This window comes from Lontra canadensis, unplaced genomic scaffold (assembly GCF_010015895.1).
Source record: "Lontra canadensis isolate GAN:19392208 unplaced genomic scaffold, GSC_riverotter_1.0 scaffold59, whole genome shotgun sequence".
NCBI classification, from domain to species: domain Eukaryota; kingdom Metazoa; phylum Chordata; class Mammalia; order Carnivora; family Mustelidae; genus Lontra; species Lontra canadensis.
Genome location: NW_022631053.1, coordinates 3,482,148 through 3,493,799, shown reverse-complemented (window position 1 = coordinate 3,493,799; position 11,652 = coordinate 3,482,148). Strand labels below are relative to the sequence as shown.

The following is an 11,652-nucleotide window of genomic DNA, read 5'->3' as shown; positions in this document are numbered from 1 at the left end:
AGACGTAATCTGAATTTCCAGCAAAGGTGGAAAGTACATTTACGGGCGTTTGCATGTCATTTAGGTAGATAGGTCGGTGTCCAGAAACTTGGCGCGTAAGCTCAGTAGGCGCACCGCGGCGGGGAAGGCGGGCGGGTTGGTGGGGAGGGGACCGGGGCCCCATCCGGATCTTCCTCGTCTGAAGTTCTTCTCAGGCGGTGGAGTATAGAGGTCACGAGCGGCATGGCCTTTTGATTCAAACAGTCCCAGCCCCGCCGCTCGTTAGCGCGGTGCTTTGGGCTAATAATGACTTAACATCTCTAAAATCTGTTCCCTCATCCCTGGAATGAAGCCATGTCACAGCCACACCTTTAGCACGTGGTGAGCACCTCAGTTTTAACTGCTAATCGTGCCGTACTTGAGCCATCTCTACTCACTTCTCCGTGGCAGGAAATGTTTCCAAATTAATGAACTCAGTGACTAAGGATGTAATACTATAAACACAGGCTCTGGAATCCGCCCTGCTGTGTGATCTCAGACAAGCCACTTGGGTTTCATTTCTCTATCTAGGGCAGTAGCTGTCTCATGAAGTTAGTGGGGGAGAGAATGAGTTAATACATCCAAAGCGTTAGAACCTTACCTGGCACATAGTAAGTGCTCATTAAAGGCTAGCTGTTTTGGGGCGCCTGGGTGGCGCCCAGGCCACCAGGCAGTGGGTTGACCTCTGCCTTCAGCTCAGGTCATGGTGCTCAACAGAGGGGACTTGCTTCCCCATCTCTGCCTACTTGTCATCTTTCTGTCAAATGAATTAAAAAAAAAAAAGGCTAGCTGTTTTTGTTTTGTTTTTAATTTTTTAAAAGATTTTATTTGTTTATTTGACAGAGATTACAAGTAGGCAGAGAGAGAGAGGGGGAAGCAGGCTCCCCACTGAGCAGAGAGCCCAATGTGGGGCTCCATCTCAGGACCCTGGGTTCATGACCTGAGCCAAAGGCAGAGACTTTAAGCCGCTGAGCCACCCAGGTGCCCAAGGCTAGCTGTTTTTATCTTGGCTTCCTATTTAGGGTTAGGACTCAAGTGGTTATTCTGCCAGTGATAGAGATTTCCTTGCTTACCTATTCCTGTGAGGAGCTCTCTAGTTTTGGAAATCAATGTTTATATAGATTGACAGGCAGGTCTGGTGCATGTTTGTTTGGGGAACAAAGACTGACAGAAAATCTCAGAGAATAGAGGCATAGTGTCGTGAAGAAAAACGAAAACATAAAGTAAGCAAACGTGGGGTTGCCTGGGTTGCTCAGTCATTAAGCATGATCCAGGATCGAACCCAGCATCGGGCTCCCTGTTCGGTGGGAAACCTGCTTCTCCCTCTCCCATTACCCCTGCTTGTGTTCCCTCTCTCCTTCTGTCTCTCTCTGTCAAATAAATAAAATCTTGAAATAAATAAAAATAAAAGCATGTTTGTTTTCATTCCTAAAGATATTTGGTTGGTAAAAACCAGAGGGAAAAAACAGAGTAAGTTCATGAAATTCATCGTTTTAAAATGTATTTTTTAAAGGCATAGTAGTTATCAGTGAGGAGGAAGGAAGCCCATATGTGGGAAAACTACCAATCCAACCAAGAAAGGCAAAGAAAGTAACGTGTAGGCAAGATGTCTGCAAGTTAAGAAAAGAGGTCAGGCTGGCCAGTTCTCAGATAAAAGAATATCCAAGATAAAAGGAAATTCAAGTCCTAAGGGTTAAATTCCAAGGTGGACAAATGCTTGCATTTACTGACACGCTGATCATGAATTCCAGGAAAGGTTGAGATTTTTTTGTTATCTGGTTACTGTCCCCATAGCATATTCCATTATGTACTAAAGATTGTCATGACCCCCTGCATACTTTTCAAGGCCATCCAGCTCCACTGGCTACTGAAATGTCCTGTTACTTTCACAATTTGATGGTTAATCACTCACAAGTAACGTTTTTCTCTTTAAAATATAACCTTTAAAGGTATGCTGGTACAATGATTTTATCCCTGTTGGCACATACCATTCATTTAAAAAGTGTAAATATGCAGACAAGTAAGATCCAGTATGCATATGCTCAGCACCTAATTTAGCATAGAATAGCAATACTGTCGGCAGTGTGTGTATGCTGTTCTTTGGTGTATCCTATATATCCTGGCTGTGTCATGTTTCCAGTTTTCTCTAGCTATCAATATTGTCCTTCAGATTGCCGGAAGGCGGGGACTGGGGCATGTTCTTGCAATTAATTTTATAAGGAGGTGCATACAGACAGATGATGAATGGAGGCTCAGTGGTGGTGAACTTGCAGTGTTCTCCAAAGTTTCAATGCTGAACTTCAGAAACTGGAGCAGCCATCCTTCTGTCAACAGACCTCAGGGACCTCAGGGCAGGGAATAAGAGATACTCATCTCTGCCCAATTTATTGGCTTCTAGCTCTTTCTTGTGCTAGCCACAGGATGGCAGTCTTCTAAATCCTAGCCTTTCCCCTGGACAACTTTACCATAAAAAAAAAAAAAAAAAAAAAAAGATTTTATTTATTTATTTGAGAGAGAAAGAGAGAACAGGAGAAGGAGCAGAGGGAGAGCATTCTCCCTAATGAACAGAGCATCTGATTGATTTATTTAGAAGAGAGAGAGAGAGAACAGAGGGAGGGGCAGAGGGAGAGGGAGAGAAAGAATCCAACCAGATTCCCTGCTGAGCAGGGAGCCCCGTGTGGGCTCCATCCCAGGACCCCAGGATCATGACCGGAGCCGAAGGCAGACGCTTAACTGACTGAGCCACCAACGAGCCCCAACTTCACCACCTTGTAAATCAGGGTAAACAACTTCGTTCCTAGCCAAGACTATCTACACTAAATAAGCCAAATTACTAGTTATGCCCAGCATACTGGCCCCTTCCCCTGCCTTCCCAGAATCTTCCGTGGGGCCACATGCACATGAAGCATCAGTCTCACATTTTAGTAAATGTCTCCACTTTTGTCGTGCCTCTATCCTAGCAGTTACCTTGGGTGCTTGTCTCCCCCGGACCCCCATCAAACTGTAAGTCCCTAGAAGTCCTCCTTGGCATACTCCTTTTGTAGGAGGGAAAGCCCTGCAGAGAAAAGGCTTAAATTGGATTTTGCTGGATGAATATGGAAGGGTGATTCCAAGCAGGTCCCGGAAGGCCATGGACAGCTGGGGGCCTGATTGCCAGCATTTCACCCACCCTGCCAATACCCCTGGAGTAGCACTCCCAGCCGCGATTCTGAGCACCAAGGGAATGGGCTGCCTTATGAGAAAGGTATTAAAATGTAGGCAGTAGGGCTTTCACAGGGAAGCATGCAACCTCTTCTCCATTTCAGCAGTAGAAATCTTTTGAAGGTTTTTAAGGAAGACTAGTAGGATTAGATCTTGGAAGAATGATTCCAAAATACGGTCATTTATTTCCAGCTCCCTGACAGACACATCTACTGGAAAATCCTGCAAGTTCTTAAGCTCCTTGTATCCAATGCTTATACAGGACATGCAGTCAACTACACAATAAGTGTGTAATGTGATCGGTTTGACACATAGGTATGTGTCGTTCAACAGTGTACTCATTAAACGATCACTACAGCATTATGAATAGTCCCATCTCTCTGAAAGCTTCCTCGTGCACACCCTCCCACCACCACCACTGGTCGGTCATTGTAGACACTACCATGCATCTCTATAAACTGGGCCAGTCTCATTCTTTCTCCAGGGCATCTGGATCTGGAAGGGACACAGAGGAAGGAGGTGGTGGAAGTCTCTTGCTTGGAGGGCAGCCCAACACATTCCTGCAACAGACATCCCAGTTCTTTCAGCTCGAAGAGCTGCGTAGTGTCCTTCCAACGTATTCTTTGTTGCTTGATCAGGAAGTTTGTTGTTTGCAAGCAGAGAACCCACACGTAGTGACACCCATCAGCCTGTCATCACCATTTCAGAGAATGGCACCCCCAAACCCTAGTCTCTCAAGCCTAACCCAGAATAATTCCTTACAACTTTGGTCATGTGTCCTCTTCTAACCCATTCCTAAATCCTGTCCATTCTGCTCCCTGCTCAATAGTCTGTCTCCATAAAGTTGTCACTTTTTTTCCTTTCATTGTTTCTCTGGTACCTCATATGGTGCTTGGTACAGAGCAGGGGCTGGCAAATGCTTGCTGGGTGGCTGCATGAGTTGGGACACCACCCATATCCCCGCAAAAGAAGCAAAGAGGGAGAAGCAACCCCATGAACAGAAGCAAAGAGGGAGAAGCACCGGCACGTGTGTGTTTATTAGGGTGGCAGGACGTCAAAGTGCATTTTTAACGTTTTCCCGGAAGTAAATTATAGGACTTGAATCCAGGATTTTGGATTCTAAATTCTGTGCCATTTCCACCCTATCATTCTGGTTGTATTCTTTCCCTTCACTTGGGAGCTCCGTTTCTCTCTCCAGCCTGCTCATATACTCATGTACACCAAGTAGCAGGCTGTAAATGTGGGCTATGGCTCTAAAATGTAACCCCTTTCCCCGGTACTTGCTTGTTGGCTGAAAGTGGGGGCAGGGGGCCTGCCTTAGGGCATCTGGTGAGCAAAGGAGCCCGTGGCCCCTGGCATCATTCCAACTGGGGGTCAAGGATGTGACTAAAACTTTCTGAACAGGGGTAGAATCCATGACCTTATCTAGGTGGAGAACAGTGTGTGGGGCAGGGACAACTCCTCGTGTCAAAAAAAGAAAAGCAATCCATACACAGAGTAATCCTTTATTTAACAATCTGAAAATCTGTTCTTTTGGCTCTAAGTCTTGCAAAATGAGTGGTAAGTCAAAGATTCGTTCACTATTCTCTGAGTACTTGTGGTAATGTGTCTCTATGCAGACGTGTCTCTGTCTACAGATGCTTATGCTTTTTATAGTCACTTTAGGCCGACTTTACTTAATATATGAAGTCTTCTTATTCTAACAGTGCTAAAAGCCTGAATTAAATATTCCCGGGAACTAAGAGTTTCTTCTCCCCAGCCTGCCGCCCTCCCTCCCCCAAGTCTGCTCCTCAGCCTCCATTAATGCTAGATGTTTCAAGACCACCAGCATTCAAACGGTTCGAGAACCTACAAAGGAATGCTAGATCTTAAGTCCCTCTGACCTATATACCCTCTAGCTGAGAAGCTTCTCTGGGGAGGTGTGTGTGGAGGTCTCAGTAGCCCCTCTTCAGAGGTAATCAGTTTGAACTGTAGATACCTAGAAAGGAAACAAGATTGGGTTAGATGCTGACCTGCCCTCCCACCAACCACCGGGTGGGCACGGGGAAAGGGCTCATTTCGCTTCTGTAGAATTATATTTCTTGTAAGGCACTGGCTTCTGTGGAGGGAGGCGGTGTGAAACCGGTTGTTGGAATTACTGTAAAGATTTGTTCACTGTCATCTCTTTAGGGTTCACAGGAGAAAGTTATTTTTCATCTTAGTATCTGGAATTGTTACTCTTAAGGACTGGGCATCGTGAACTGGGTGAACTGACCAGGTCTGTACCTTCCTCTTGGACGTTAGGGAGTGTGGAACCAACTTTGTGGTCCATCCTCCTTAATTTTATTTTATAGAATGTGTTTCTGCACTTGCCTAACTCATGGCTCCATTTTATATCATTAATTCACTTCTTTTTTTTTTAAGATTTTATCTATTTGTTTGAGAGAGAGAGAGAGAGAGAGAGAGAAAGCATGAGAGGAGAGAGGTCAGAGGGAGAAGGAGACTCCCCGTGGAGCTGGGAGCCCAATGTGCGGTTGGATCCCGGGACTCTGGGATGATGACCTGAGCAGAAGGCAGTCGCTAAACCAACTGAGCCACCCAAGCACCTGCTAATTTACTTCTGAGTATATTTTTTTGTGTGTCTGTGTATTTACCTTTTTGTGTGCCTTTTATATATCTTTTTCTTTTTTTTAAAGAGTGTGTGTGTGTGCGCCCACGCATGCACATGCGTGTAAGTGGGGAAGGGAAGGGGCAGAGGGAGAGAGAAAGAATCTTACGCAGGTTCCATGCCCAGCAAGAGGCCCCATGTGGGGCTTGATCTCACAAACCTGAGATCATGACCTGAGCCAAAATCAAGAGTCAGACACTTAACCGACTGAGCCACCCAGGCACCCCACTTAACTCCTTTTTGAAATAAGTTCAGATAAAATATTTAGGGGGTACCTGGGTAGCTCAGTCAGTTAAGTGTCTGCCTTTGGCACAGGTCATGATCCCAGACTCCTGGGATCAAGCCCCATGTCAGGCTCTCTGCTTGGGGTGGGGGTGGGGGAAGCCTGCTACTCCCTCTCCCTCTGCCTGCCCCTCCCCTGCTTGTTCTCCCCCACTCTGTGTCAAAAATTAGGAGAGAGGTCAAGAGGTTTAAGGACAAGTACTGGGAAATGAGCACAGGAGCCACAAAGTCCCAGGTTACTCTTGGGTCCTCTGGCTCCTGCCTGCTTGACTTTGCCCTGAGGATGTTGTTCACTGCCAGGTTCCCCTTGTAGCCCACGGTGAGGTTTCCAGACTCTAGTCAAACCTCTGTGCACCCCCAATGCCCAGTCTTACCACTCACCCCATTCTCCATGTTATCTGGCATCCTTACCTCTTCTTGAGGCATGACATTGCTCTCTTCTGGAATGGCAGAGACATGAAGCTGAAGATCTTGGCTCTACAAAAAGAAGAGTTCTGCCCGTGAGAGGCGGCTCAACCTCCAGTCTCTCAGCTCAGAAGGGTCTTCTGTGCTTTACACTTCACAAGGGTCACAGACATTACGAACAACATACAGTGTTGTTTTACTATGGCCTGAGATCATCATGGAAGGCTTTCCTGTCATTCTCTGTCACAGATCAAGAGACTGATTCCAAGGGTCAAATGACCTGCTGGGACAGGAAACCAGGTCTTTGGACTCCCATTGTTTTCATGATCAGACACTGTGTGATCTCTGTGACACGCATCTGTATATAAATCTATGTGGGAGGCAGTGAGGGTATAAATATAGGTTTTAAAACCACTATCTACCACTTCTAGACCAGTCCTCCTCGGGAATGCACAGCAGCTCTCACACTGAGATGACCCTCCGCTGGGGTGGTTAGGATAGGCAAGTGGTGTGATGGTTTCTTTGGGAAAAGTTCTGGGTTCTGAGATGGGAACCCGAGGCGTGGAAGCCAGGGGAAGAAGACCTTGGCACTCTAAGGGGCCTTCTCCTTGAAGGAATTTTCCTTCTTCTTATTCCTTCCTTCAATTCCAGGCTATGAAATGCCCCAAAGGTAACACCACCTTCCAGAAAGTTACTATTCTTTAAGAGGACCTTCATTCTCTCTCTGGTGATTCAAATGCTGAGCAACAACAGATCTGCTCACAGTTTTCTTTTTATGTACCCATTTTTATATGTGATACGTTCATAATTCTGCACATTTTGCCTTACAGCGCATCTGTAAGGGAAGGGAACAGATCTTGCAGGTCACAGGCCTCTGGAGACTGATGACTCTGATAGGCTACGATCTGAGATGCTCTAGCTGCTTAATTCGGAAGGAAAAACATATCTCCTTAGCTGATGACTAAGTAATCCTAGAGCCAATACAGGGAGGTAGCTTCAGGGAGAGGAGGCCGCACCCTGTATCTCTTTCCCAAAGAGGACAGTGTTACTGGCCTTTTCCTCAAGAATTATATGTAGGCCCCTATCATCTCCCCTTTAGTAAGATGATGCCCAAGAGGCAAACCTGTTTTATTCACTCTTTTGCTGACCCCATACTAAAATCATATAATACGTCACAAAGTCACATTTAAATGAATTTTGAATTTTCCATGCTGTTGAATTGCTCTTTTCAGTGCAGGGCAGTGAAAAGTGGCTACACTGTACCTACACAAAATCCCACAGTTACGTGTGCTTATTCACTTTCTACTCGCCCTGCACATCTCTCTCCATCGGTAGAGCTTCCTCAGCCTAGAAGCTGGCGAAGGCAGAAAGTTTCACATCTTGCTCCATGAGGAGCTTCTGCACCTCATGTGAATCAAGACTGAGAGCATAATAAAGCCGACGACTCAGGTGTCAGTACCTCAGGGGAGTCAGCGGAGGTGAGCTGACTGTTCTCTTCCTTGCCCTCCATCTTCTTTGCCGCGTCAGACTCTGAAAAGACCTGTGGATCAAAGTGGACAATGTAGAATTCCACACCTTTCCGCCCTGGCTGCCAGCCCTGGACCCCTTGTGCACACTAGATGGTGCTTACGGGAGCAGCAGGGGACCCATGTCCAGAGAACAGGAGGATCTCAACAGAGCCCGGTCAGCCTTCAGTGGTGTGAACTGGGTGGTGTGAACTGAGGGGTCCCAGAAATCTTAGACTTCCAATATCTGCATGGCGTAGGCCCCGACCTCCTTCAGTGGCTAAACGTTTCCTCTGACCACTCTGTTTAAAACTGCAATTTAGGGCGCCTGGGAGGCTCAGTGGGTTAAGCCTCTGCCTTCGCCTCAGGTCGTGATCTCAGGGTCCTGGGATCATGTCCCACATCAGGCTCTCTGCTCAGCAGGGAGCCTGCTTCTCCCCCTCTCTGTCTGCCTCTTTGCCTACTTGTGATCTCTCTCTCTGTCAAATAAATAAATAAAATCTTTAGAAAAAAATAAAAAAACCTGCAATTTAGCCTTCACTCCCTGTACTTAAATGTACTCCCTACTTAATTTTTCTATCTCCTATCATGACTAAATTGTCATTTTACTTATTGTTTCTTGCTTATTGTCCTTATTCCTCCCATTCCCCATCCACTAGAATGTAAGATGCAGGAAGGCAGAGAATTTTATGTTTTGTTCACTGTAATAGCCTACCTCCTAGAAAAGTGCCCAGCACATAGCAGGGTGTCAGTAAATAATTAGGGAATGAATGAATAAATGAATGAATGAATGAATCTTGGTGCCATCTAGTTAGATGTCTTACCATAATCTTCTCTACAGTGCACCTGACAGATGATCATACATCCTTAGCTTTTTTTTTTTAAAAGATTTTATTTATCCAAATGTATTTTATTTATCCAAATGATCCAAATGTACTTGGAAAAAAAAAATCTTTACATATAGTTCTGCCTTCAGGGATCTCATAGAGCAAGTCATACCTCTCTCCTGTACAATAAGCCTTTCCATGCAATTTGAATAGAATACGACTTGATTTCCCAATCCTTCACAGAACTGGTTGCTCTTCACGGGATCTCTGTCTCTATTTTAACACAATCCTTTTCTCATCCATATCCTCACCTTTCAAAAGGCCATCCCTTTTGCTTTACCCTCCCCTGTGAGTTCCTTCTTCTAGGATGCCTCTCTCATCAAAGAAGATAGACCTCAGAAATTTGCAGTTGCCATTTTGCTTACCGTAGTCATATGACAAACTGAAATGAGACCCTCCTCCCCACCCTCCCAACTAAAGAAGGTAAAGCTCAGGATGCCAGCTGTAGATTCTTTACACTGGAACTCCCCGAATTTGGACCAAAAGAAAGAAATTAGCAAGATTCTGCTCCTAATAATAATATTAGAGATAATCCTGTGCAGAAGTCAACTACCCTAAGAGTACATGGCACTGAATTCGTTGCTATGAATATATGAAACAATCCCCACAACCAAAAGAGGTACAGGAATGCCCTTAAAACTGTAATCTAGGGACGCCTGGGTGGCTTAGTTGGTAAGCAACTGCCTTCAGTTCAAGTCATGCTCCTGGAGTCCCAGGATTGAGTCCCGCATCGGGCTCCCTGCTCAGTGGGGAGTCTGCTTCTCCTTCCGACCCTCTCTCCTCTCATACTCTCTCTCTCTCTCTCTCAAATAAATAAATAAATAAATAAAGTCTTAAAAAAAAAAAACAACCCTGGAATCTAATGACATAAGATCTTATCACCTGGGACAAGCTGACTATAGTAAAGATGATATATATGGTGGTTTTAAAAGGGAATAAAGGGGAAGCCTGGGTGGCTCAGTTGGTTAAGTGTCTGCCTTGGGCCCAGGTTATGATCCCAGAGTCCCAAGATTGAGCCCCACATTGAGCTCCCCGCTCCACAGGGAGACTGCTTCTCCCTCTGACCATCCCCCGTCTTGTGCTTTCTCTCTCAAATAAATAATTCAAACTCTTCAAGAAAGAAAAAAAAAGGACTCAACGAGATCCAATCTCACCTCAGACATCAAGGTAGGGGAAATACAAAGTTCTTCTGGATTCAGATTGTTGATGCTTTCCTTTTCTCTGGCCTCAGAAGTTCTTACTGGCTTTTCTGGTGGCTGTGGGTCAGGAGAAACCTCTAAAGAGGTCCTAGGACTTGGAGTCCCAGCCCCCAAGAAGGCCCCAGGACTGGCAGGTGAGCCCTGCTCAGAGGCTAGAGGGCTGGAGGGTATGTTCCCTGAGGAGTGCCGGGGGCTGGGAGTGGCTCTGGGTGGAGGAGGCCTATTTGGAGGTGCTGAGGTCCTCTGGATGGAGGTTCTCTTCTTTGGTTGTTCAGCTCCTTCACCTGAGGTGTGGGTTCGGAGGACTACTTCTGGGAGAGAGGAGGGCTGCTCTGAGGGGGTAAGGGTACTGCCTGGGGACGGAGAGGGCGAGCAAGGGAGAACTTCCTCCTGGGACCTGCCGGCCTCAGTGGCGGGAGAGGGCTGGGCCTGGGCGGGACCGTTGCAAGCTGGCAGGGACTCTTCCTCCTCAGAGGAGCTGGCTTCCGACTCTTCCTCCTCCGTCTCCTTGTCTTTAATCTCAGAATCCTCTTCTCCTGGGGCCAGATCGGATGCCAGCTCTTCGTCACTGGCAGAGATGGACTCCCTCTCATTCTTCAAAGAAAGTGCAGAGGGACTGGTAGGTGAGGTCAGGGGGCTGGAGACTGCAGACGTGTGAACTGGGGAAGAAATGACTAGAGAGCGTCTGCTGCTGCTGAAAAAACAAGCGTTGGATTCAGGAGAGCTCAAAACTGGAAGCAACCCAACACCTCGAATAAATAACGAGGCGCGCATGTAATAATAAGACACAACAGAGCAACGTATGAGAAAGTCTGTGTACCTCGCAATCATCCTTCATAAGGTGAGAAAAAGGCTATAAAATTTTATCCATATCACGATCTCAATTATATAAAAAATATAAAGAAAACAAGACTAGAAAAAAAACACAGCAAAACACCGACAAAATATTTTCTCTGTGGGAAGGATTCCCTGGGTGATAGATATACAGTTGGTCCTTGCGGATTCTGTATTTGCAAGTTCACCTCCTCCCTAAAACCTATGTGCAACTCCAAAATTAATTCTCATGATGCCTTTGCAGCGAGCTGCGGACATACACGAGCTTTGAAAGATGAGTGCCTAGACGAGCACTTTCCCAGCTGAGGTCTAAGATGGCAATCCTCTGCCATGTTTCGGCTCTTACACTGCAAATGTGTCCATCTGGCCATGTTTTTCACATTGTTGTGCTTTTTGTTGGTGATTCTCTTGTTTAAAATTGTCTCCAAGTATAGCACTAAAGTGCTCAGGGCCAGAAAACTGTGACATGCCTTACAGAGAAAGAACACGTTAGAGAAGCTTCCCTCCAGCATGAATTATGGCGCTGTTGGCTAGAAGTTCAATATGAAGGAATCAATGATATATATTATTTGCTTATTTAGAGAGTGAGCACAAGAGGGGGGAGAAGCAGAGGCAGAGGAGAATCTCAAGCAGACTCAACGCTGAGCACAGAGACTGACCTGGGGCTCGATTCC

The 11,652-nt window shown here is 46.1% G+C and overlaps 1 protein-coding gene across 3 annotated transcripts in view; it reads right to left on the bottom strand.

The window, feature by feature from the left end:
- Positions 1 to 4,712: 4,712 nt before the first annotated feature.
- The window catches only part of BIN2 (bridging integrator 2), a 30,424-nt gene continuing 23,484 nt past the window's right edge, over positions 4,713 to 11,652 (bottom strand). The window contains exons 11-14 of one of the 3 annotated variants that reach the window (XM_032876760.1): positions 10,100 to 10,838; positions 8,024 to 8,093; positions 6,560 to 6,627; positions 4,713 to 5,197 (exon numbers count right to left, since the gene is read on the bottom strand). In XM_032876760.1, coding sequence (XP_032732651.1) covers positions 5,168 to 5,197; positions 6,560 to 6,627; positions 8,024 to 8,093; positions 10,100 to 10,838 — 907 coding nt within the window. In that variant the 3' untranslated portion in view covers positions 4,713 to 5,167. Of the gene's footprint in view, positions 5,198 to 6,559; positions 6,628 to 8,012; positions 8,094 to 10,099; positions 10,839 to 11,652 lie in introns of all 3 variants that reach the window. The other 2 variants (XM_032876761.1, XM_032876762.1) reach the window with 2 other exon arrangements.